Genomic DNA, 27,564 nt, shown 5'->3' on the forward strand with positions numbered 1-27,564 from the left:
AGTCCGTAATAAATATATTGAGATAGATTTACCAATTTAACTGTGTTAAAAAGAAAAAACTTAGCTTAACTTAGCTTTTGCCCACTCCTAAAGACTCGGGGATATCGTGAGAAAAGTTAGAGAACTTTGAACGCATTTTAGTCATTTTGATAATTTACGAGTGTTTTTAAACATAAAAGGTAAATTTGAAGGCTAAATTGAAAATTTTCTACATAATTCTGCTGCGACTGACTCCGCATGTGAATGTGAAGCAGGAAGCGACAACGATTAGGAAACAAATTGTAATTTAGTAAATTCGGAGGGCTGAAAGGAAAATATTTCCCGCTCGGCGTGTCTCTTCCGCCTCAACTCGCCGCTGCAGCGCTGCTCCCACCACCTCTTGCATCGAGAGACCGGCTTCTGGAACGCAGCCTGACCGACTACAAGGCGGCCACAGCGTGGTTTCCATCGGCTCTCGCAACCCTTCCTCCACCGCTGCCGATCCCGAGACAACGCCCAATCGGCCGTCGACCTGATTCTGGGTATCTAGGTTCGTACTCCATGGCGTCGCCTTGAGGACGAGGGGTTGCTGTAGGCGGCACAGAGGATGGAACGAGCTCTGCTACCATGTAAGAATCTAGGAACCGAGACGTGCACTTTTAGATTTCTGTCATTTTGAAGAATAGGCCTTTTTTTTTTACAACAGTTTTCACACGAGAAGATGTTCAAGAAGAAACCTGTGTGCGAGGAAGGTGACAGCGAGTTCTCCAATCGAAAAAAGCCGGCTTCTTGCTCTTCCACTCGTCATTTTCCCAGTCATCTTCTTCCGGTTCAGCCTTCCTTCTTTCTCTCGAGATCATGATTGGTGATTGCAGAGAGGGATTTTTCTGATGTCTGGTTTGTTTGTTTTATGTCTACGTCTGAATATCCGATTGGTTCACGTTTATGCAGTTCATCCCTTCAGGAGAGAAGATTGATCTGTCGTGTGCTAACGAAAATGTTTCTAGATGTATGGGGAAAATGAGGTTCGCTTCGGCAAAAATTCTGACAATGACTTCTCCAGAAAGAAGAGAAGGAAGGCTGATTCCTCTCCTGAAAGATCACAGCTGGTTAAGAAACCTCATTTGCTTGAAGCTCCAAATGCTAAGAAAAGATCAATAGGGAAGAATGATCCTACAAATTTTGCCAATTCTATTGCTAAAAAAAAAAACGATGGATCTGTAACATAATTATACATATTAATGTCTTAGATTATTCATGCACGTCGAGTGCCCTTATAGCTCAGTGGTAGAGCGTCAGTCTTGTAAACTGAAGGTCCGTAGTTCGATCCTGCGTGAGGGCATTTTTTGATTATTTTTCTAAATTAACACATTTACCGTCTAGGAATATTCTGAAGTATTTTTAAAAAAACATGAAATTTCATAGCATACATTTGATTAACTTAAATAATAAATAATGCACAAAATTTTGAGGAATAATCAATTGTAAATAATTTTATTTATAAAGATTAATGTGCTCAGCTCATTTGTATTTATATATATATTTATATTTATAACGAAATAGAGTTGTTGAAGTGAGTAAGAATTTTTTAAAATATATATATTATTTTTTTACATCAAACCATTACAAATGAACTCTTCTTAGTTAAATATGGATTTTGAAAATAAAAGGTTTTCTTTCAATTTTTGCCATTAAAAAATATCTTCCATCCACTAGATAAATCAGAGGTCAGGATTGGTCGTTGTCAAGATTATCATCCGCCACGTCAGCTCTACTAGCCCAACCATATCTAAGCAAGAGATTACGATCTATATGAACAACCAATCAGCGGCCCAGATCCCAACCAATTGGCCCCCACAGCATCCTCCTTTCCCACCATTTAGGATCGCTCGCGCCATCCCTCAACAGCAATAACTGCCATCCGCTGAAGTAGTCGTCCGGCACCATGGCCACCATTGCCGCAACCACCGCTCCCGCGGCCCTCGGGGCGTCCGAAATCCTCGGGACGCGGCTCAACGCCACCGTCACACCTCGCGCGGCTCCGTCGCACTCGCCTGGCTCTTCCAAGGTCGTTGCGCTCTTCTCCAAGAAGACTGCTGCTGCCAAGCAGAAGCCGGCGCCTGCTTCTTCGGTGAGCGACGAGCTCGCCAAGTGGTACGGTGAGATGGCCAACTTCCTCTGTTCATCATGTTCTGCTGTTCATTTGCCTCGGCTGCCAATGCTTGTTAAGTGTTTGTTAGAATGACACAGTGAAATGTATTCAAGTATCTGACTTTTGATTGCTGGTGGCAGGTCCTGACAGGAGGATTTTCTTGCCGGAGGGGCTCTTGGACCGATCGGATGTTCCTGAGTATCTCACCGGAGAAGTGCCCGGAGAGTATGTTTAGTCGAATCTGACTTAATTTGCGTAGTTATTGAACAAAACAAAGCATGCTGATACTGCTAAAATGTAGGGGATGATAGAACTTGCCCACTTATGGTCTTATTAATGTTGTCGTAAGGTCTTCATGCTTCTTCAAGCAAAGAACTTATTTTCTATGCAAACTAAGGAAATTGTTTTGGGCTTGAGCTAAACATATCTATGTCATCATCTCCTTGCAGCTATGGCTATGATCCCTTTGGGTTGAGCAAGAAGCCTGAAAATTTCGCTAAGTATGTGCACCGTGTCAAATTATTGAACTATTCGTCATCGTTTTTAACTGCTCTTGAGTAAAACACTCTGCATCTAACCCCTTCAGTTCGTCTGACTTACAATCTCGAACGATGTGCAGATATCAAGCTTATGAGCTCATCCACTCAAGATGGGCTATGCTTGGTGCGGCAGGGTTCATCATCCCTGAGGCTTTCAACAAATTTGGTGCAAACTGCGGTCCTGAAGCTGTCTGGTTCAAGGCATGCTTCTTTAACAACCTTAATAACTCATGGCTCATTTACTTACTCTTTAATTGATTCTTTCATCACAATTATGAAAGTGTTTGGAATATTCAGAGCATCGAGTTCTAAATCATAACTCAACTATATTAGGACTCTTTGATGTTATACTGAATTTCGTACTAGAAGCATAAAAGATCCATCTTTTTATTGGGTAATGTCGAGAAGTTGTACCTTAGTATTTTATGGTCCTTTGGTCTGTTTGCAGACTGGTGCTCTTCTCCTAGATGGAAATACATTGAACTACTTTGGAAAGAACATTCCAATCAATCTTGCTTTGGCTGTCATAGCTGAGATTGTTCTTGTTGGAGGTGCTGAATATTATAGAATCACCAATGTATTGGTAAGTGAAAAAGATCTCGATATCAAATCATCAACTCACAAGTGCTTCTAATATCATGTATCACATTGCTTATGTAGGATTTGGAAGATAAGCTGCACCCTGGAGGTCCATTTGATCCCCTTGGGCTTGCTAATGACCCAGACCAAGCTGCAATTCTCAAGGTGAAGGAGATCAAGAACGGTCGTCTTGCCATGTTCTCGATGCTTGGTTTCTTCCTGCAGGCCTATGTCACAGGGGAAGGACCAGTGGAGAACCTCTCGAAACATCTGAGCGACCCATTTGGAAACAACTTGCTTACTGTGATCTCTGGAGCAGCTGAAAGAACTCCAACCCTGTAAACCTGTCATCTCTAGAGCAATGAGAAGAACCAGGGCACTGTAAAATGTCACCTGAGACTTGTGTCAAGTTCCTATTTCAGTGAAAATTTTCATGATCTAAATCAAAGTATGTAATTAATTGCACTATTATTAGCGTAATCATAATGCTCGCAATTGATTAGATATGATATGGCATACATCAAAGGAATGCCAGAAGTCTTCAACTAAAATTCATGCATAGTGATACATCAAAGTAGGTACAGAAGAATTTGGAAAAATGAAGCTCAAATGCGCAAATGGTAAGTGTTTTGCTCAGGTCCGCTAGGCATATCTTTGTGATTTAAGGAGAGACTGGCAAATTGGGAATCGAAATCTCTACTCGTGCTCCGAGTATGTGCAGGGGTTGGTTGTTGTTGTTGTTGTAATTGTTGCTGCTGATACAATGTTCGAAGATGAGCCGCCTCTTGTTCTAGCATCTCATGTTGGACTGCAACATACATTTGGAAGTAAACATTCACATGCTGGTGAGAAAGCTAAAACTAAATGCTGACCATGCTTAATAAGTCGTTGGTGAGAGAGATTGTCAAGCCTTTGCCTTAAGGATCTATTTTCTAGATTCAGAATAAGATTCTGCCGATCTAGAAATTCCAGTTCTGCTGAAGTTTGCAAGCTTTGTGCCTGTTGAAACATCAGGTAGAATAAACTCTTCAGAATTCTAATTTTCAACACATTCTAGCCAAGATCAATTTTGTTGTGATGAACTCTAGAGGCCTGCCTGTAATCCTTGGACAATCATCTCTAGCTCAGCAATGTATTGAAGCTTTCGAATTCGAGAGTGGCGAGCGAATTGCCTGCAATGACACAAGAGGATAAGACATTCAAGTGAAAGAACAATCAGCTTTGCCCCTTTTCCTATATCAATTCCTTCCTTCTATAAACTATGATGAATAGTCTGAGGCTCCATCTAAATATCAGAAAAATAACATGGATTAAGAGAAACTTACTTCTTATCACTCTTTGAATCGATCTCAAGTCGTTTAGTAGTAAAATCTTCCTTCATTTCGGAAGAACAGTTTGCTTCTTGGACTAATTCTTGCTGATCTTGCCTCTTGATATTGTGTGATGTTGCATTGTTTTCTTTTCGTTTGTCATTCTCTAACATAAATTCCCAACTCTTTCCATCTCTGAGGTTATTCATTTCATTCAATCCCCAGAGAGAGCTTGAAGTATAGCTTTTTTGGCTGCCTTCCTCCACATATAGATTGGTTATGTTAGAATAGAAGTTAGATCCACCAAGAATTGGAGAAGAATCACTAAACGAACGACGATGACCGCTTCTTTTCACCGGAATCTCTGATTCGTTAAGTAGATCATCAAGCCAAGGAGGTTGCTCATCGATATGGAAACTCTCGGACAAAGTATGTCGATGTCGAGTTTGCTCATATCTAGAATCATAGACATTCTTTGGTCTCTCATCACCCCATGATGAAGATGATGTGGGAAAGGGGCATCTAGGAGGAAAAACTGTTTGTTTATCTGTAGTATCTGAACTCCTAGAGCTAGAAACTTTGACGTTTGTCATGACAATGTATGAGTGCGTTCCTACATCAAACAACAAAGAAAAATTTATCGAAGTTGCGAAGTAAATCAATTGATAGAAACATGTCCTTAAAATCTAGAATTCAAGATAAACAAAACATAGCTCAAAGAAAGAGGACGAGAAACTAACTAACTAATGATCATGAAAACACCATTTGCCTCATTGATAACGGTGTAAACTACACCATATCCAATATATGTGGCGATAAATGTGGTTGATCTCATCTCATCCGGCGTGCTTAACAACCTCACTTGTGGCGCAAAATGAATTGAAGACAATTAAGCTAGAGCTGTCAAACGGGCCGACCAATCGTGGGGCGCAGGGGGAGGGGGTTGACCTGCCAACTTGATAGATTTGAAAATCTCCAATCAAATCCAACCCCCAAAGGCAGGTTACGAGTTAAACGGGTCAATCCACGAGTTTGTCAAAAAAATAAAAAATATTAAAAAATTTTTTAAATTTTTAAATTTTGATTACGATTTAAATTGGTGGATCAAGTTGAAATTTTTAAGTTTGAATTGTAAAATAAAAAAATAAACTTTCTCCCACCGCGGGTCAACCCTATGAGGGTCGCAGGCCTAAACAGGTCAACCCACTATCTTAAAATGGATTGATAAAATTTTAATTCAATCCGTCTAAATTACTTGGCAGGGCAGACCAACCTGACGGACTCAATCCAAATTGACGACTATAAATTAAGCTCACCTTAATTTAATCATAATTATGATGATCATATTGGTTAGAAGGGATAATTTAATCATAATTACGTCTAAATTACTGCATTTCGATTTACCTCCTCACAGATGGTCGTAATTACGGTGGCGGATCCACTCTTTTTTTTTTTTTTTTTTTTTGCAGAAGAAGGGATAATTCTATTTTTTTATAAAAAATAAATTAATTTGAAATTTATTGGGTTTAGCTGGATTTAAAACAAAACTAAAATATTCGATTTATTTATTTTTTAATAAAAAAAATGGTTGAGGGTGGAGGTTTTATGCCGACAAATAAATCCATTACGTAATTTATGCACAGGCTTTTTATCCTTATTTGTATTTCCATTTCCATTTAGTTTCATTTTCATTTCCACTCCAAAACCCTACTGCAAGAGTCGTCTCCATGGCGCTCCAATTCCGTCTCCGTCGAGCCGCCGCCATCTCTTCCTCGCTCCTCAAATCCCGCAGCCCATTTCCGGCGATCTCTGCTTCCTCTCCTTCTCCTCTTCGTCTCCATGCCTCTCCCTCCACGTCTGCCTCCTCTTCCCTCTTCCTGAACCTTGCTTTCCGACCCCACGCACGAACTCAATTCCTTTCCTTCTGGTCTTCGTCGTCTCTTTCCAACCGCAGAAGCGATGGGGGAGATGAGAAGTTTGGGCCGGACGAAATCCTCTTCGAGGGCTGCGACTATAATCACTGGCTCATCACCATGGACTTCCCCAAGGACCCTGCTCCCACGCGCGAGGAGATGATTGGAACTTACATCCAGACCTTGGCGAAGGTAGTCGGCAGGTACCTGGATTCTCTTCTCCTTCTTAAGAGGTCTGATGCTCATGTTGTATACTGTTTGACAAAAAAAAAGATGTTTGGTGTTAGATCAATCAGAAAAACTGGTAGACTGGTTGTCGACTTTGGTTTTAATGGTCCTTCACTTTCGTTTCAGCTGTTGCAAACTCATGTACGAATTCGGTGTGAAGGTCCATGTCTATTATGCCTGCTCTTAATCTGTGTTCACAAAACTTGTACTATAATTTAACAACAGGCAATTCTGACTCCAGCACTATCTGAAAGCAATAAAATTATTCAACAAAATAAAAATAAAAATGATCTTGGAGCCTGGAGGCATGCTATGCAACCGCCCAAGAATGTGCATGTAGGCTGTTTTCAGAATGTCTATTCCCGAGGGATAACCCTTCTCCACCTATTAGCATATTTGGATGAAGTTTGACCATATTCTGTTTTTGAACGAAATAAAAGCTAAAAAATGGTTCAATAATAATAAAGTTTATTAATTTGAATAAGTACCATATTAATGTTGTTCCCCTTCTCAGAGTGTTGCAACCGTAACTGCACATAAATACAAGAAATTTAAATTTTGAACCACATGAAACATGCAAAAAGAGAATCTACATCATCTTAAAACATAATGTGGATATAGATCTGTATATTTACAATACATAGGATCTCAAAAGTATACTAAGATCCATTGGTAAATAGACACCACAAATTTTTCCTGAAAATTTTTGCCTTCTACTAATTAGGAAAATTTATTCTTAGATTGTTGTCTGAACTTAAGGTATTTTATCATTCAAGATTTAATAAATGATAAAAAAAGGTTTTATCTGCAATGTCATTTGAACATAAATCAAGCATCAATAAAATTACAGAAAGATAAAGTGAGCTGAAAGGTGTGTTAGGCATTGCCCTAAGAATAAGAGGTGCTTGCATGCATAGTATATCACCTGCCTATCCTAAGGTATTAGCCAATTGGCTGTAACTCCATCCATTAACATGTTTGGATGTTGAATTATTTTAGACTCTACTCACTTATTCATCCTTGGAAATAAAATTAAGATAACATTATGACAAACATAATAAAGTTATTTGTTTACTGTTTGACTGTATACCAATATTCTTATATGGATATATGAGCAAGTAACTTTGGAGTGTCATCCTTTACTTTTGAGCTCGATTATTGATTGGAAAAATTATAAAGTTATTAGCCTTCCAATTGATTCCTAATAATTGCACAAGTTGCTTATTTCAATGAAATGCTTTATCTGTTCATATTTCTTGAACAGAAACATTTAGTTGTTAACCTTCAAAAATTAGTTGCAGTATACTTTGACCTAGTTTTTATTTTGAATCTAACTTTTTTCTCCAGGATTGCAAATTTCATATGCTACTTGTGAGTTAGGATGAAAAGATTGATATTATGAATTCACATGGTTTTTGTTGTTTAAGAAATGATAACCACGTGATAGATTCATTTGGAACTCCAGAAGAGCGATTGGTGCTACAAAATTTTCCAAAAATTATTGTAGGCTTTGTTGTTTGAGTTTCATTATTTTTTTAGCATGCATCTATTGATTAATTTTCAAAGGGATTTAATGTTTTCAACTAGCAATGGGTTTGCTTCTTTGCTTAGTAAAACTATGCTTGCAACATATTAAACCACCCATATGTTACTCTTCTGTTTCACCATTCTTGAAAGGTGTCGGTATTTTGTCATTTTTCTCTTGTCAATTCCGTGTTATAGTTTATTTGGTAAGAACAAACAGGCAGCCTGATTAAAAACAATTGGTTAGTGTGGAGGAAGCTAAGAAGAGGATGTATGCATTAAGCACCACAACTTATCATGGATTTCAAGCCGTAATGCCTGAGGAAATGTCTGAAAAATTTCATGGTAGTCTTTATCAGCTTTCTATTTTTTAATTTCTTTTACCAATTGATTATGAAATATTTGTCACACACATTTTTTTGCTCAGGTTTGCCTGGTGTTGTCTTTGTTTTGCCTGATTCATACATTGATCCTGTGAATAAGGAATATGGAGGTGTGTTTACTTTAACTACTTTATATATAGTTGTGCATTACGAGGGTCCACTTCGAGGCCATCTTTAGATGAAAATGATCAACCCAACTTCTACATTTGAATGTTGAATGAAGAGATTTGCTTTTAGTTGTATGTTCACTAGATATATGTTTGACTTGTATAAATATTTCAGGCGACAAATATGAAAATGGGGTGATTACTCCCAGGCCACCTCCAATTCAATATGGCAGGCAAGGGAGACCAAGAAATCAAAACAGAACTGACCGGCCAAATTATAACAGCCCTCCTCCCCGAGGAAATAATTCATTTGGGCAGCAAGGATTCGGTCAAGGAGATCAGAGGAACTATGCTCCACCACAGACAAATAATCACATGGGTCAAGATGGAAGAGGATATGCGCCTCATGGAGGACAAGACTATGCTTATTCAGGAGAGAGGAGAGACTTTGGCCGAGGAGAACAGAGAAACTTTGCACATCAGGGAGAATGGAGAGATCCAATGCCTCAGTACCAACAAGATTTTAATCAAGGAACTCGTGGAAATTTTACTGAAGATCAGAGGAATTTCTCTCGAGGTCCTGGAGGAGATAATCGGTTTTCTGGTCCTCCCGGCTATAACAGAGAGTACACGCAGGGGATGGGGCCTGGTTATGGTGATGAATATGGAAGAGGTGGAAATTCAGGTTATAATGGAGAATACAGGCAGCAAGGGCCTGGATACGGGGGACCTTACAGACAAGAATCAGCTCCTGCTCATGGACAGAGTCAATCTGCTCCTGGGGAAGGGCCAACAGGCGAATATGGAAGGGGTGTAAATTCAGGTTATAACGGAGAATACAAGCAACAAGGGCCTGGCTACGGGGGACCCTACAGGCAAGAGTCAACTCCTGCTCATGGACAAAGTCAGTCTGCTCCTGGAGAAGGACCAACAGGTTCATGGCAGGTAAAGAATCTTATTGCTTCTATTTTTCTAGAATAAAAGACATCATCTACTATCATTTATATCATGGAATAACTCTGTTTGGCTAGCTGAAACCTTGGAATGAAATGCTCGAACATGAATATTGCACTACTACATCAGGGTGATGTTTGTACCTTTATCTCCATTTGTATCAATTAGTTAATAGGTGCATGCTTCATTTGCGGTCTCACTTCAGAATTCGAGTGCTAGATTCTTCTTTTTCGTTCAGTTAACCTGAGTGCTAGATTTTTCGTTTTCTTTCAGTTAATCTGTCTTATTGCTGCTATATTTCTACTACATATTGTTTCAGTTTGCTGCCTATTTGATAGATGCGTGATTAAACAAGACTATATTTTTTTCCCCGATGTTTGATTTATTTCTTCATTGATGTTTGATAGATCAAAGGACCATAATTTCATATTTGTAACTGATGAAATCATTTTATAATCCTATCTTTTGTCGTTAACCGAAGGCGTTCGTGAAACAGGGAAGAACATAATATGCCAATGCCGATTCAGTCTCCAGATCTCTTGTGGATGGATTACTAGTCAGAATACTACTCTTCATTGTATTAAACGTCAACTGGTTCATGTTTTTTGGCTGAGTTGTGTAACTTCACTCGACAATATGTGTTGACCATGTTTTGCTGTTATCCTCCTTGAACAAGCCTCTGAACAATAATCAGATACTCTTCTATATTTTTAACTTTCTATGGTATTGTGCCAAATAACTATGTTTTAGTGCTATCTGTATTTTTATTTGGTATAATTGACTTTAATTAAATCTCTTGAGTAGGTCTATAAATGAATTGATTGATCGTAAATAAGTTTAATTTTTGATTTGGTAAGAGTTTATTTGTAAGAGTTTATTTGTGTTCAATATACATGCATAATTTATTAAATTAAATAAAAAAGTTTATATATGTGTGTTTAATTTGTTAATGTTTATGAATAATATTTGTGAATAATATTTATAAATAATATTTATGAATTATATTAAAATTTAAAATAAATAAATAAGTATGTATTATTAAATTTAATAATTAATTAAATAAATTTAAAATGTAAAAATTTTAAATAATTAAATAAATTAAAATTAAAATTTTGATAATATTTAAATAAATTAAATAAAAAATTAATTTTAAAAAATAAATTAAATTTAAATAACCATAAGTAAAATTTGGGTGGACTTGGTTTGTTTATAGTCATGCTCACGAGGAAGATAAATGAATATTTGCTTTAAATAGACAAAATATATTGATACCTCCAGCGCACCTGTAATGTTATAAAATTAAGAATTTAGTTATTAAATATAGTTGAGCGCTTCCATTTAATTTTTATAAATATTATAAATAATGGCCATTTTCAAGTCAATTCAGGATTTTTAAGGGGAATAATTGTCCCTATCATTAATTAATTTTTTTATTTATTATATATATAATGTTTTTTTTATAATGTAAATTGCTACTTGTTAACGCTAACATTGTAAATTCAAATCTTTAATTTCTGACTGAAAAATCTCACATTAACTCATCTACCACATGTATTTTAAAAAAATAAAATTGATAAGCTATAACAAAAATTATTAATAAAATGAAAAACTCCTATCTGACATGAGTCAGAATATTTTATTTCATATAAATTCATCTAGAAAGATATATATTTCCATCAATTCATTGCTGACAAAAACCAAACGTGTAATTTCTAAAATGCAATATAATTGTTTTTTTAGGCTTTTTTGGTGATTAATTAAGTTTTGATTGCCCAACAAAGAAATAAATGTCGTTGTCCCTTTTAGTTTGACGGTCACGTCAGAGATAACTCTAACGCCGTCAACAGTTTGTTGACGGCGAGAAGGATACGCGTTTTTGAAAGAGAAAAAACACTTAGCCAGTTTGCCCTCTGATTTATCTAAATTTAGACTTCACCCTTTGAAAAGATGCAGGACAAAATTTTAAAAATATTTTTTATTATTCTCATAAAGGCGAACCGTAAAACATAAGATCTTTTTTATTTTCCCCTCAATTTATCCGCTATAATATATAATAATTTCACTTAGAATTGATATGTCATGTAAAATACTTGAGTTGATATATCTCATAATTTTCTAAGCTCCAACGAACATAATACAAAATTTAGGAAGTATCTAGATCAACATAAAAATAATCATCTAAATTAGGTTATGTACAGTTTGTGTTTTAGAAGGTAAAGATTGATAATTGAAAAAGAAATTTAGCAATAAATATTTTTTTAATATTTTCACAATATAGAACATACTTTTAACATCAACGAAAAAATAGCCGACTGTTTTATGATTTTTAACTAAAACGTAATGGCTCACATCAAAATTCCCTAAACTTTTGGGGGCAAAATGATATTTTATAGAATAAAAACATTCCTTTCGACGCATACACATAACATGATCCCCATCCACACCATCCATCATGCATACCATGCCATGGGTATGGAATGATGCGCTGGAGGACTACGAGGGCAGTCTCGTCATTTGATCCGATTTGATAGCGGTACCAGAGGACGAATAGGAAGGCGGCTCGTCGCGCGAGGAAAGTAGGGGCATTTCGGGAACACAAAATATTCGATGAAATTCCCTAAATGCCCCCAGCCGCTCCCGGTCGCCACCGGGCGCCGTCAGTTGCTTTGGAATTATCTAGTAGAAATATCTGCAAATTTCCGAATGTTTACGCGAAGAATACCCTGGGAGCACATGGTGGAGCCCACGGGTCCCGTCAGAGCAAGTCCTAAGATTGGGTAAATAAAATGGGTACAGAACATACAGACGTCCTGTTATAATTTTATTTCGCAAATATACATCATCCAATACCATTGTTTAGAAATTATAGTCATTTCTATCGTGTATAATAATTATCGAATAATTGTAAAGCTATAAAATATTTAAAATAATTTAGGATTTATATAGTGTAAATGTTATTATAACGTTTAGAATATGAGTATTAGGGTAAAATTGAATTGAACTGAATTAAATTAATTAAAATCGAATTGAATTAAATTTTTTAAAACTAATTGAATTGATCAAATTTTTAAATAAAAATTGAACAAATCGAACTGATAAAATATCAATTAATTTGATTTTTGACTGAATTAATCGAATTAATCAAAATTTTTAAATATTATAAAAAAATTATCAATTAATTAAGAATTTATAAGTTTTCTAATTTAGGAATTTATAAATTATTTTTTTATTTTGATTAATTTATTTTATTCAATTTAATCGAATAAAAAATTTTAAAATCAGAAGTGAACCAAATTAACTTAATTAATAATTTTTTAAAAAAAATAATCAAAATTTTGAAATAACTTAATTGAATTTTTAAATTTAGTAGGTTTAATCTGTTTAACTGAATTTTTGCTCACCCCTAAATATAACTGTTATGATATATTTAGTTAAATTTAGGATTTAAATTTTTAAGTATTATTATATAAAAAATTATATATGAATTTAGTCAAAATTGTTTAAATTTTATTAAAATTAATTTAAATTATATGTAGTTGTTAAGTCATTTGCAGGATATAACAATTAATTTTTATATATTATATATATATGTTAATTTTTATATGAACAATCATAATTATATAATATTTATTTAAAATATAATGAATGTTATATAATTTTGTCATTTATTTTATTTATTAAAATATTATTTTAATTAAATTATTATTTAAAAAATAAAATTAAAATGATATAAAATTATTATTATAAACATTAGTTGCTATCTTTTATACATTTTAAAAGTTAGTATAAATGATAAATGACCATTCGATTTTGGTCCAATAAAACATTCCGTAACATCTTAAATCGTTTTTATGAGTTATTTTCCGTATTAATCCATGATTGAGTTTGTGGGGTTTCAGATAATCATGACCATTATAATACTAATATATTCACAAATTATTTTGCTTTATAGGTCACTGCGAATGATTGCCAATAATTAAGAATACGAAATAAAAAAATTTCATTTCATTGTTTTAGATCGTCGTCACTGCCGGTGAAGTTAAGGCTCATGCCCACTATTCTTACAGTCGCAGGAGACGCCAAGGACAACTGGACACCGCGACTCAGCGCAGGTAATTTTAAAATTTTAGTTTTTTTTAAAAAATAGTTAATTTGATTAATTCCCGTAATTCTAAAGAATTAATCAAATTAGAAAAATAATTTATAAAATAAAATAAATTTATGGGAAAAATAAAATTTTTATAATATTTAAAAATTTTAGTTAATTCAGTCAAAAATCAAATTAACCGATAAAATATCGGTTCGATTTGTTTAATTTTTATTAAAAAATTTAATCGATTCGGTTGGTTAGAAAAAAAATTGATTTATTTAGTTTTTGGTTACTCCAATTTGGTCTAACTACATCATAACCAATGTTCATCCTACCCATAATTCCATAGAATTTTGGGAAAAAACGGAAAAAATTCTCTCGGTCCATATAATTTGACAAAAATTTCTTCCATCTTAATTAAGATTTATTCGATTAAAATTAAATTAAATCAATCAAAATTAAATAAATTATAATTTTTCAAACTAATCGATCAAATTTTTAAATAAAAAATAAATAAATCAAATCAATAAAATATTAATTAATTCAACCAAAAATTAAATTAATCAAAAATTTTAAATATTATAAAAAAATTATCAATTAGTTAAAAATTTGTAAATTATTTTTTATTTTAAATTATTTGATTTAATTAAATAAAAAATTTTAAAATTTAAATTGAATTGAATTAATGGATATAATCATTTAAAAAATTAAAATTTTAAAATAAATGAATCAAAATTTTTTAAATTCTATTGATTTATAGGAACTTTTACTCCTCGTTAATCTTAATGAGTTAGAGAGGTTAACGCTATGTTTACTTCGTGAAACGGATAAAGAAAAGAAAGGAATTCCTGGGGAAAATAAATTCATGGGGAAGAGAAAGGAAATCCCTCGCCGCAGGAAGTGTAAACGGAGGATTTGCGTTCCGCAGGAGGCGTAGGCGGAGGCGACGAGCAGCGGAGGCGGAGGCGACGAAGAAGAGAAGCGGAGGCGGAGGCCTGGAGGCAGTCGATCGGCGGGATGGTGGCAGTCTGGATCGCGCCGTAGGCGTTCTAGCAGAAGGGGTCGTCGAGCTCGTCGCGGGATCTTCGAGGGCCGCGAGCCAGAAGGGGGCCATGATCGAGTGGGTGCGCGAGGCGTACCGGGAGAAGAAGGTGGTGGAGGTGCTGGTGGACGAGGAACTGAAGAGGAAGGGGTACGACGAGGCGGAAGCGGAGGAAATGGTGCGCGTGGCGCTGCTGTGCACGCGGTACGTGCCGGGGGAGAGGCCGAGGATGGCGGAGGTGGTACGGATGCTGGAAAAGGAAGCGGTGCAGGCGGTGGCGCTGGATAGGTGCGAGGCGGTAGCGTCCGGGCGAGGACTAATGGGCGGTAGCGTCCGACGCAAGTTCGAAGCCGGTGGGAGGGGTGCGCCGGCGATAGAGGAGAAGAAGAGAAGAAATCGTCGACGAGATTTTTTTTTATTTTTCGTCCGTCCGTCCGCGTTTCGCCCGATTTCGGAGTGACAGATTTTGGAGAAAAATTGATCCGCGGACGGATGAAATTCCCTTTCCTTCCTAAAAACTTCGAGAGGTAAACGAGGGATGCATGTATGCAAAAGAAATCTTTCCACGATTTCTCTTTCCGCACCTCCAAGTAAATTGGGCATAAAGGATAAGAGTTTCATTTATGCGAAAACAATTTAGTTATTAAATGACTCTATGGGATGTCACATGGATCTACGTAAACATAGATATTAATGTAAACATTATCTTTAACGGCAGAATGAATTGAATTTGAAATATTGAAAGGGTAAAATAGTATTTTCATAATCACAGGTGGAATGTAGGATTTTGATAAATTTTGATGCGTAAATTGAATATTTCTTGTACGATTATAATAGCTCGTGCACGCGTTCGTATTCCATATCTATGCGACCGTATTCCTCACCGTCGAAACTTCCCAAAACGAGCCCATCGATTTAGCTCGTAGACGGCGGACGGTGGTTTCCATGCCGCATACGGTAAATATGCGTGGCTGTTATATCATGCATGGGTTTCTGCCGCATACGGCAAATATGCGTGGCTGTTTATCATGTATGGGTGTGGTTGGATGATGATGGGCATGGACATGTGCATAACATGGCATGTCATTTAACATGACGGGAAGCAGAAGCAGCAGCTGTTGACTAACACATGGTGAGGAAGGGAAGAAGCAAGAAGATAAAAGAAGAGAGCGAAAATGGTGGCGAGGGAGGATTAATCGAATCCAAGAGATCTCTGACGTCCGCTGGAACACGAGCAGATCCTTCCCTTCTCTCTCCGTTCCTCTCAATTGAAATCGGACGGAGCGTTTATAATTGCATTTAAGACAAACCCTAAAGTCTAGAAGTAGACGCAAGACGAGGTGGGAAAGGTGGAGACTTTTCCTTCAATCTTGTTTGGTAAGGGATTCGGAACTCTGTAACTTTGTCTCGATTCCTCGCACGATATCCTCGTTGTTTCTCGCTCTTCCTTTCCCTCTTCGGATCATTGCAAAAGTCGGCTGCTTTGGTTCACTGGGAGGAGGCGTCACTTTCTGCACTGGCGTTGCGATGTCTTCGTTGTCGGAGTCGGTATTGCGGTTCGACTTCAGGTTGCAGCGAGCGAAGTGGGAAAGATTAGCGTGAGGGAAGCTGCGGTGGAGGAAAGATCAGATATTTTAGCCTCTTGGGTGGTCCTTGGGTTTCGTCCTTGAAGAAAGATCTAGCCTTTTTTCCATGTTGGTTCGAATTTTTTTGGCATTTGGATAACCACTGGTTTCTCTTCCCTTTGGGTTGCTATTTTTAGCTTGGATAGCGAAGAAAGATTTGGTGGATTTTAGATTAGATTTCTTTGTTTAAGATTCGCTTGCTCAAGAGTTAGTTGAATGGACTCTATTAGTAAGGGGAACTGAAGTCATTTGCTCGGGTTTCTCCCAATGCCGGTAACCTCTCTTCTTGCCGCATGTTTAAGGAAGTTTCCTTCCGACTCTTTCATTTCTTACTGATCTGAAGAGTGAAATCTATAGAATCGTCTCGATCTGAGCATCATTTCAAGGCGATAATTTTATATCAACTGCTAGCTGTGGCGTCTTAAGCCATGGTGCCATCAGGGTCTTCGAATTCCATCGGCGGGCCTCAATCAGTTAACCCGTCCCTTCTCCGGTCGAATTCTGGCTTGCTGGGAGGATCCCAGTCTGGTTCAATCCCATCACAACCTCCTTTCTCATCTCTGGCCTCCTCTCACACCCAGTTAAACAGTAACAGTTTGCTTGGCAATATAACAAATATCCCACCGCTTAGCAATTCATTCGGGAATGGAGGACCTATTGGTGGTCTTTCTTCCTCATCAATGAGTCTCCAGCAGCGTGGGGGATTTGGTTCTGTTGATACAGTTGGCTCTGCTGAGCCTAGTCCAATGTCATTCACATCTTCGTCAGGTCAAGTACAGGGACAACAACAATGTTTCCAGAACCCTTCAAGCAACCAACTTGGTGCAAATCAACTGCAGACTAAAATGGATACGATGCAGAATTTCCAGCAGCAGATCTCTCTTCCTCAGAATCAGCAGCAGTTTCTTCGGGGAGGATTGGGTAATGTGGGTCACGTGGTGCCTGTTAAGATGGAGCCAGAGATGGGGACTGTTAAGTTGGAGCCCCAAATGGGACCTAACAATCAGATTGGGCCATCACAACAATTACAGTCATTATGTGGCATTGGTGCAGTAAAAACGGAGTCACAACAATTACAATCCCTGAGAAACTTAGGCACTGTTAAAATGGAAAATCAACATTCAGATACATCAATGTTTCTGCAGCAACAACAGCAGCAGCAACAGCATATTTTGCAGCTATCAAGGCAGAACTCTCAGGTTGCTGCTGCGGCTGCACAGGCTGCACAAATGAGTTACTTGCAACAACAAAGGATTTTGCAGTTGCAGCAGCAACAACAGCGGCAGCAACAACAGCAACAACAGATTGTTAAGAACCTCCCTCAGCAGCGAAGTCAATTGCAACAGCAGCTTCTCCAGCAGAATCTTCCAATTAGAACTGCAATGAAATCAACAATTTATGAGCCAGGGATGTGTGCTCGGAGACTAACCCAGTACATGTACCATCAGCAGCACCGATCACATGTAAGCTTAAATTTTTGATTGCCAATAGCCTTTGTGAACTTCCTAACTCAACCGTTACCCTGACCTTCTTGTTCCTTTTTTACCCCTCACATGACCAGTGCTCAGAGTGTTTACTCCTTGCTGGACAACTGAAAATTTAGAACCTTGTATCAACATGCTTTATACTCTACACTGTAATGCAGGACAACAACATTGAGTTTTGGAGAAAATTTATAGCCGAGTACTTTGCTCCCGATGCAAAGAAGCGATGGTGTGTCTCTCTATATGGAACTGGTCGTCAAACTACTGGTGTTTTTCCACAGGTAATTAGCCTGCATTCGCATATGTAATTTCTTTTTTTACTAGCTGACTTCTGTTTTGTATATGTTCACTAATAGTTTTCACTTTAATAATTGATCATATGGTTATTCTGAGCATCAAATTTTCTCGTGTGAAGATCTTCAGTTTATTAATCATTTTGTTGCTCCTTAACCAAGCTATATTGTCTGAATTCTGTAGGATGTGTGGCATTGTGAGATCTGTAACCATAAGCCGGGACGTGGTTTTGGTAAGTCAGATGTAAATTTTGAATGTTTAATTGGATTTTGATGCAGGCTATTCTTGATGTCATAGTAATGGCTTCTTGAATTGCCACTTTGAGGCTTGTGCTTATTACTTTAAATTGTATTTGATTTGCAGAAACTACTGTCGAGGTTTTACCAAGGCTCTTCCAAATAAAATATGCTAGCGGCACCATAGAGGAACTTCTGTATGTTGATATGCCCCGTGAGTATCAGAATGCTTCAGGCCAAATTGTGTTGGATTATGCTAAGGCAATTCAGGAAAGTGTCTTTGAACAACTACGAGTAGTGCGTGATGGACAACTAAGAATAGTTTTTAATCCTGATCTAAAGGTAAATATTTGCAAATGTTTGTATTCTAGTATTATTTATTCAACTAAACACTTCAAAATAACTGAGGATGCTATGGATGATCACACTTTTTTGTTTATATTATTTCATTAGATATCTTCATGGGAGTTCTGTGCCAGACATCATGAGGAGCTCATTCCTCGAAGGGTTATTGTTCCTCAGGTATGGAGGTTACCAACTTACAATTTGTCTTTGATCTAAGTGTGCATATTTGATGCTTGCCATCTTTTATAACTTGTCGTCCAAGTTACATATTTGGATCTTGCTGGACAGGTTAGCCAACTTGGTACTGTGGTGCAAAGGTATCAGGCTGCAACTCAAAATGCATCATCAGGCCTATCGACACAGGATGTACAAAACACTTGCAATTCGTATGTCCATTCTAATGTTTCATACTTAAATATCTTGCCTTTGTTTTTAATTTAGTAAACTATGTGGATGCTGCCTATTCTTACTTTCATTATCCTAGTAAAACAATGGACCTTTTGCTTCTTGTCTTTGACATATGTTAGATATGGATATGTTTTCAGAATAAATTATGTTATGCATGTAATTTTTAATATTTTATCGATGTTACCTATTATTTTATACTGGGTTATATATTTGCAGTTTACACAACTCTAGCAACATTGATGATTAAATGGCAAATATTTTTTGTAGAAATTTCTAGGATTAGTTAGTTGAATGACCCTTGCATTGAGCAGATAACAAACAGATTAAATATAAGTGAAAACCATAAAATGCCAGTAAATCTATTAGATCAATTGAATATGTTAACATACCTACTACATCCTAAATTTCAAACATATATTTCTAAATACTCAATGCCTAAAAAAAGAACAATTGTGGCCTAGATCAAGTGGTGACAACGTATACTCACCTCTGCTGTTCAAAGCCTCAAACTATCCAGCAGGAGAATGCTGATTTTGTGATACAGCCATCCTATGTTGTTGACTTCTCCAATCAGTGTGTACTATTGAGTACACAGTCAAAAGTAAAATATCAATTCTGCTAAGATAAATGTACAAAGTGACACCAGTTTCTTAGTCACTAAATCTAGATTCAAATATGCTAACTACACTGAAGATTTCACTCCAATTCTAACCAGCTATTCTAAGTTTTACCAACTAAGAATCTAGAGAAGAGCAGCGTTCTGCATAAGATTTACATCTTAGATTATATAATCAAATGGTCTTCTTACTCATAGCTATTATTATACCAAAATTGTGTAAGACAGAATAAAAAATGGAATTATATTTATTTTTCTTCAGTTTTTCATAAGAACATCTAAATAAACTTGTCCCTTTCTGAACCTTAGTTGGGTTGATTGAAGCAACAAAAGAATTCCAAACACAAACCAGTAGGAAAGATCAGTGAAGCAACAAGAGGATTAGAAACATTCCACCCAAACCGGACTGGCCTGTCAACTGGTTAAACTGGAAAACCTCATTGTCGTATATGATCATGCGGGCATTGGCCTTCTCATTTTAGCACCCTTCAAAGGAAAACCTTATTGTTCACTGCAACTTCTTGCTCTTGTTCCACACTTGTAATCCTCTATTTTCTTGTGTCACGACAAACACTTAACAGTACTGGAACTGGAAGAAGCAAGATAAAAATATGCACTACTTCCACGAGGAAAATAACATGACCATTTGCCCTACATCAAGAAGACCCTCTTTACGATAGTTTCTTTAGCATTTGTGCTTTATAATGATGCCACCCTATCACTTTGCACCTTCCTCATCTTCCTATCTACAATTGCCACCAATGCTTGTCACTGTTCACAACTCCTTTTTCCTCTTGGTCACCTGATCCTCAGAATGAGCTGCAACACCATGGTGGGCCATCATTTCCCTTCCCACAACAAAGCATCAGGAGCCCAAAGGGGGAAGAGACGGAGGGGTCAAAGCGTGAGTTGGTGCGGTGGAAAGAGCTGTAGAAATTGGTTGTAGCAATGGAGAAGCAGTGCTTGTTGACGTGGATGAATTCACATGGTAAGGATGTTAGATGGGGATGGGAGGGGAAGAAAGGGAACCATGTTTAGGTGAATGAGAAAGGGAGTGTGGGTAGCTAGTGGAGGCAATGGTGAGGAGGGTAGCTGGTGGCTAATGGAGGTAGTTGGGATAAAGTGATGAAGGGAAGGGAGCAACAGGGAGGGCGGGGTGTGAAAGGAGTCGATTTGATGGCTGTGGTGGATATCTAGCTTTATAATTTTTCATTATTAGATTCCAAACAAATTTTCTTCTTACTTTTCTTTTTCATTTTGAATTTAGGATTTTCAATTCTTGCTTGCAAATCCTACCAATCTGAATAGACTATATTAAGATTTTTGGTCCATCCAATCCTAAACCAATTATATGAACCATTTTATAAAATAAGTCTTTAGTCATATGTTGTTATTGTTGAGTCATTAAAATATATACATCATAGCCACAATACCCTTCTCAGGAAAGTTGCCAATTGTTTGATCATGATTTGTATGATATGATCCATAATAATTTACGCGTGAAACAATGAGGTCCCTACATATGAATTAAAAATGAAAAGAATCGTAAACATTTGGTTTGATTCAATATAATTCCATATGAATCTTATTTTATATGATTCTAAAAGTAAAGAAAACTCACTGAAGTCACATCTAAACAAGTAAAAAAACAAATGTGATCCATTAAGAAATAAATTAATCCTAATTATGTTGCATGGAGACAGTCACCAAGAGGCAAAGTGGATTCGACACCTAAAAATAAATGGGAAGAACAAAAGAACAAGTCTTATCACATCAATATACGAAGTGACAAGGAGGGATAACTTAGAGGTTGTCATAGTAAAGTTAAGTCTTCCATTTGACATAGTTATTTCTATGTGAAAAGCATTTAACAACATTCTTTTTATTTCTTATTTCATTCCAATCTTAATGAAATTAATGAACAATAATGTGAACATTGTCACTAATGTGAGATATGTACCTATAAATTATTGTTAGGGATCAATATTAACTTCATCTATAATATTATGCTATTAAATGGAGGATTCTTATTTTACATATTTTTGGATATCAAAACGTAGAACTTTTATTAAATTTTGTAATTTTGTATCTGATTCACAATTCAACATGATTTATGGTTGATGAAAAATCCACCAAATAATTCTTGGCCTTCTCATTCAGTGCCTGATTCTTGTTTGAAGGAGGAAAAAGCTCAAGGTTAATCTCTCAAATATGGCCTTTCTTCATCTCATCTATGTCTTGGTATTGCTTGCTCTTTCCTATTCAACATCCCCTTGTGGTTGCATATACTCTGTGATGGTGTAGTCCACTAATCAGTGCTGACTTTGCAATATCCTTCCTTCCTAGTGCTGCTATCCTCCTCCTTCTGAAACCCTGTCCAGAGCGTTCCCTTGTTACCCTTGTGATTGTGACCACCCAAATCTTCTCCTGCATCTCAGCAATTGATCCTCTACCTTCTCAATTTGTTCCAACATCTCAGAGAAGTCCATTTTGAGGCTTGATCTCCTCTCACTGAGCTTTGACATCATCTCCGACATCCACCTTCACACTTCGCAACATCACTGCAGTGATTCACATCATCATTTTCAACTGTCCATCAACTTCACAGTCTCTTCACTGCTTGCTTCATTCAGATCTTCACTAGGATTCACCCTGACCTTTTTCTTACTGCCTCAAACTGAAATACTGATTGCTATTCTGCTATTACATTACATGTTATTAAATGCTTGTGTTTGCATCTCTACATTATAATTCATGTTACATCAATTAACTAGTGGGCCTCTTGTTGTTATGATGTTTATGCAAATCCACAGTTGGGACAGGTAGATGACTTATATGGCACTGTGTTAATCTGAATTCTCTGCTTTGGTGAACGATCATAAACAAGTCGTCATTTTTGTTGGACATGTAGATCATGTTTTGGGTCAAATGGGCAATTTGATCTTGCATTGAAGGGCATTTGGGTGTTGTGTCTCTATCATCTTTAATTATGTCAATGTGCAAACTTTATGAATTGCAATATCTTTAATTTGAGGGTTAACAAAATGTTCCTAATTTCCTCTTCAATTTACTCAGGTTCCTTGCCATCTTACGATGGCATCTTGTTATTATAGTATCTTAATTCTGTTTGTGTACCTGCTTTGTGCGCCTTAACTTTATTGCTCAACTTCGGAAATAATTTATATTGGCATGTATCATTTAATTTCTTTTGAAGATTAGGCAGTACTTTAAATTACGTTCTATATTTAGACAACTGTAGGAAAATAGATAGCAAACATTTCCATGTACTGATACCTTGACATATGATTATTTTTTAGTTACTTATCTTTCCATATGCACATTTATTTTGTTGTCCTCATTCGTTTTAGGTATTATATATTATGTGATTACAAACTTATTTTCGAAAGTCTGTTGTCTCTTGTAGTTTGATTTTTTTTTTATTTCACATCCCCTTTTATTATTCTTGATATCACGGATATCATAATCTTTTGACCAGTTGGAAATAATAGAATCATTTCAGTAAAATGCTCAAGTGACATTTCAACTTGATTATTATATGTTATCCAAATTGTATTTGCTTCGTGTAATGTTATAAGGCAACTGTGAGAAGTAAACATAAACAAGGAAAAAGTGAGGATGTGGATATACATTTGAAGTAAGATTCCCTTAAACTACATGCCAAAGTGGAATTCATTTGGTTATGTATGCTGCATTTCTGGCTTCATTTCTTATTTTTTGTTGAGCTAGCATTAAATAACTATTATCTTTTCCTGATTTTGGTAATGGAGAAACTTATAGAACCTGGAGTTTCTGTCAGTATGTGATGGTCAATGACATTTTAACACATCATGTATGAATTTGTGGAATTCACATTGTACTATAAACTATAGATTTCAGAGGATATGCATGTTAATGCAGTGCGAGTTTCAACACGAAAGAAATTCTTTGTGTCTATGCTTTCTTTCTGCTGTGTATATTTCAACCTCATTGTTTTTAAGTTCCACATCTCAACATTATATAAGTTAAAAAGTTTGCATGGATATCTTCTTCAAGTTTCATGTTAAAATCTGCATGCTTTCGCTCTGTACATCCATGGGTGTTTTTGTTTGGTGCATATCTCTAATTCTTATATAATGGAATATGACATTGTGGTAGGTTTGTGGCATCTGCTCGTCAAATAGCCAAAGCTCTGGAAGTACCATTGGTGAATGATTTAGGATATACAAAAAGATATGTTCGGTGTCTTCAGGTAAATTGTTTGCACTTTTTAATTATTTGAAAAAAAAATCTTAGGGATATTCTAAAAGTTTTCTTTTTAAATTCTTTTGTACTGCTTTGGTGTGATATTCCAAAAGTTTTCTTATTAAATTCTTTTGTGCTGAGTTTGGTCATCTTTGCCTGTTCTAGTATATGATTTTGGTCTTCAACTTAATCAGTTCTTTGGCTAAGAAATATCTCAAGCAGTTCTTGGTGCTTTTTTTTTTTTTTTTTGAAGATTCAATAGAAAGCTGTGACTTTTATTTTCTAACTAGTGGATGATCCACACATTGGTTCACACTTTTGTTATATTATTTACTAACACAATGAATTATTAAATTGTATATCTCACTAAGTTGGAATAAGATTGTAGCATGATTCATTAGGTTGATTAATTAGCTCAGAATAACATATTGTATGATTCATTAAGTTGATTTTAAATTTTTCTATGTGAAAAGAAAAATTATAATTCTTTGTTTTTATGAATCTGTAAAGAAATAAGACCCTTTCGTATACTGTCAAAAAAGAAATAGGAAATGATAACAAGAGATTCTCAATGGAGGAAATGGAAAGTTCATGTATGAGTTATTTAATCCCCAAAATTTTGAGATACCATTATTTTTATTAAAAATAATACTGTAAAACAAATACAGGAAAACCCTAGATATTTAGTGATTAAGTTGCTTCTCTATTAGATAAATGTAAGAAAAAAATATTTCAGCAAAGATCTATAGGAATACTGAGCAACTCTTGTATTTTTTTTCGAAAATCCAATAATTAATATTGTTTTATTAAATATGTTGTATTCCCCCCAAAATTCTAGGAAAAATATATTTTATGAAATTGAAAGCCATTTCATCTCTTGAACATGATGAAGGAAAATTGGTAGTAATATGCGAGGTGAAGGAGAATATGAAGAGTCGTTAAGTGTTAAATGCATTTAAGTACCACAATATAATTGGAAAATTATAGTTGGTGGTTGGAATATACAACTGGACAAATGTAAATGGACTTATGCACTTTATAACTCGCTATTCATTCTACTACCAAAACCCTATTTGGCAGCAAAATGATAAGCCATCTTATGATTTTTCTAGACAGTTTTTTTTTATTTTCTAGTTCGATTGTATTGCTTATATCTTTAGTATAGGAACATATATATTGTTCGCAACTGCACTGTTAGAGTCTGTCAGGCACTTCCTAATCCGATTTAGGAGATATGGTTTTCATTCCTTGTAAGTTTTTCACTTGTAATCTCTTTTTGAGTTTTTCCTAAGCTGACACAATATGCAGGCATTATAGCTCATTGTTTGTTTCTTTGTTTATCTTTTCCTAGTTTAATTGTATTGTTCAAAGAGTACAGGAATACTAAGTCATAGTTCGCTGATTCTTTTACCTCTGACAATGTTAGATATCTGAAGTGGTTAACAGCATGAAGGATTTGATTGATTTTAGCAAAGAAACTGGAGCTGGGCCTATGGGTAAACTCTTTGCTGTTCTTTTTCTTCAATGTTTGCTCTACGATAATTTACTAAACAATGTTCAACTGCTAGAATAGTGGTTTATTCATTTTGTCATAGTTTCAGATCGCCTAACTAGAGCATTGAGCATTTAAGAATTAAATTCATTTGGCTGATCTCAAATAGTTTAGAAATTATAAGTTCAAGACAGCATTGTTTCTCGATAGCAGCTTTTATGATACCTTAGTTATGCTGATAGTGTGCAAGCTAACTCTGTTTGTTATTTCTATTCGCCAGAGAGCCTGATTAACTTCCCTCGTAGAACTTCATCAGGGCTACAAACTCTGCAGCCCCAACAATCTGAGCAACCACAAATCGTAACTCCGAACTCAAACCATAATGATCCTACCTCTATTCATTCCTCAAGCATGCCAATTTCTGCTGTCAGTAATGACCATGCCAGTATGAGTAACTCTGTTAATGCTTCATCTACGTCGGCATCGGCTGCCACAGTTATTGGTGCCCTCCAAAATCCTATGAATGCTGGCCAAGAAAATCAGATGAATACTCTGAACAGCACTCATGCCGGAAATAGTATTCAGATTCCTTCTGCCTCAGTACCTCCATCTCAGCCCAATGCTTCCACTTTTCCTTCTATGAAACATGCATGTAGCAACAATCCCATGCCAACCTCACAAATTGCTCTTCGCCTGAACTCCAATTCCCCTGCAAGTTTGCCTACAATGCAACAGCCAACAGCGAAAATGCACGACAACGATCCAAATGATTCACAGAGCTCTGTCCAACAGATTTTACAGGAGCTGATGATGTCTTCACAACTGAATGGTGTCAATTCGTTGGGGAACGACGTGAAACCGATCAATGGGATGATGTCTAACATGAACGGGGCAAATTGCTTGTTTGGAAATGCGATGCCGAACAACTCAGCTATTAATGGCACTGAAAGTTTTACAAGTATGTGTGGGACTGGTCTACCTACTGCAGCGAGCGGGATGCGAGCAACAATGACAAATAATGCTATGGTTATGAATGGGAGGGTGGGAACAAATCACCTCCTGCAGGATCCAACAACTATGAACTGTCAACCACAAGACATTAATAACCGACTATTGGACAGGTTTGGAGCTATGAACAACTTCAATAATTTTCAATTCGATTGGAAGCCTTCTCCATAGCAGGTGTCGAAAGATTTGAGTCAAGTTCTCAAGCAGAAGATGAATAGTCAAGTCGGGTTTCACCGTCACCATAGATAGCGAGAGCAATACCTGTCTATCCGACCCTAGAGCCTCTCAACTAATTTCACCTAAAGATAACCTCATTTTCTAGTCCTTGTTTCATTTACATGCTTTCTAACTTCACTAGTAATGCAGCTTTCTTCTGCATAGTATGCTTTCAAGAACATCTAGTTATCGATCAGATACTTGGTGGATGCATGGAGGGCTACATGCTTTCTAACTTCACAAGTAATGCTGCTTTCTTCTGCATATTATGCTTTCAAGAACATCTAGTTATGGAGGATCGGATACTTGGTGGATGCATGGAGGGCTACCCTGGTACTGTGTGTTGCCATTTCTCGATCTTAAAAGTGCGAATCGGGATGGCTTTCAAGTGTTGAGTGGTTTTCTTTTACCCCCTTCTCAAGGATTTGTATAAACACCTACAGTTCTACTGCTGCAATGTGGAAAACTGAATATCTGCAAAGATTCACTGAAATCCACAGGGAATGAACAACAGGCCTTATCGATACGATTCATGTGTTGTTTGCCTTTGGATTATTCTTGAGCATTTTGCTGAGATCCTTCACCACGTTTTCTTGATCACACGTGGTCTCTTTTGTTATAGCCCTGGAAGAATTTCACTTTTGCACTCTTTGGAAATTCAATTTAAAGTGCGATTATTACATTTAAATTACTCACTGGATATATTAATACCTCATCATGTTTATATAGCAAATTTATTGCAAATGCTCGTGGTATCCTGTGTAAAGGAATTAAAATTTACCATTGCATTTAAAATGA

At 36.3% G+C, this 27,564-nt stretch overlaps 4 protein-coding genes and 1 non-coding gene across 5 annotated transcripts; 4 read left to right on the plus strand and 1 right to left on the minus strand.

Moving 5' to 3' along the window:
- Positions 1 to 1,249: 1,249 nt before the first annotated feature.
- On the plus strand, positions 1,250 to 1,321 carry TRNAT-UGU (transfer RNA threonine (anticodon UGU)). Its single transcript has one exon. It is a non-coding gene; the product is annotated as a tRNA-Thr (tRNA).
- Positions 1,322 to 1,885: 564 nt separating this feature from the next.
- Positions 1,886 to 3,697, plus strand: LOC141848459 (chlorophyll a-b binding protein CP26, chloroplastic-like). The gene is made up of 6 exons (XM_074736490.1): positions 1,886 to 2,138; positions 2,272 to 2,356; positions 2,581 to 2,631; positions 2,751 to 2,871; positions 3,119 to 3,253; positions 3,331 to 3,697. Exons 1-6 carry the CDS (start codon positions 1,925 to 1,927, stop codon positions 3,589 to 3,591), a joined length of 867 nt encoding a protein of 288 aa, XP_074592591.1. The 5' UTR covers positions 1,886 to 1,924; the 3' UTR covers positions 3,592 to 3,697.
- Positions 3,698 to 3,854: 157 nt separating this feature from the next.
- Positions 3,855 to 5,152, minus strand: LOC141811540 (uncharacterized protein At4g06598-like). Its single transcript, XM_074699564.1, has 4 exons — positions 4,575 to 5,152; positions 4,346 to 4,421; positions 4,122 to 4,248; positions 3,855 to 4,057 (listed from the first exon to the last, which is right to left on the minus strand). The coding sequence occupies exons 1-4, from the start codon at positions 5,150 to 5,152 to the stop codon at positions 3,855 to 3,857; spliced, it is 984 nt and encodes a 327-aa protein (XP_074555665.1).
- Positions 5,153 to 6,263: 1,111 nt separating this feature from the next.
- LOC141848458 (uncharacterized) lies at positions 6,264 to 10,465 on the plus strand. The gene is made up of 5 exons (XM_074736489.1): positions 6,264 to 6,675; positions 8,472 to 8,569; positions 8,652 to 8,717; positions 8,890 to 9,659; positions 10,165 to 10,465. Exons 1-5 carry the CDS (start codon positions 6,287 to 6,289, stop codon positions 10,174 to 10,176), a joined length of 1,335 nt encoding a protein of 444 aa, XP_074592590.1. The 5' UTR covers positions 6,264 to 6,286; the 3' UTR covers positions 10,177 to 10,465.
- A 5,463-nt stretch (positions 10,466 to 15,928) lies between these two features.
- Positions 15,929 to 27,292, plus strand: LOC141848526 (transcriptional corepressor SEUSS-like). Its single transcript, XM_074736565.1, has 9 exons — positions 15,929 to 17,888; positions 18,071 to 18,190; positions 18,387 to 18,435; positions 18,567 to 18,781; positions 18,893 to 18,961; positions 19,073 to 19,170; positions 23,964 to 24,057; positions 25,477 to 25,546; positions 25,823 to 27,292. The coding sequence occupies exons 1-9, from the start codon at positions 16,854 to 16,856 to the stop codon at positions 26,719 to 26,721; spliced, it is 2,649 nt and encodes an 882-aa protein (XP_074592666.1). The 5' UTR covers positions 15,929 to 16,853; the 3' UTR covers positions 26,722 to 27,292.
- Positions 27,293 to 27,564: the final 272 nt, after the last annotated feature.

Source organism: Curcuma longa, chromosome 17 (assembly GCF_044706935.1).
Source record: "Curcuma longa cultivar G26 ecotype Majalengka, Jawa Barat chromosome 17, ITB_CL_G26_1.1, whole genome shotgun sequence".
NCBI classification, from domain to species: domain Eukaryota; kingdom Viridiplantae; phylum Streptophyta; class Magnoliopsida; order Zingiberales; family Zingiberaceae; genus Curcuma; species Curcuma longa.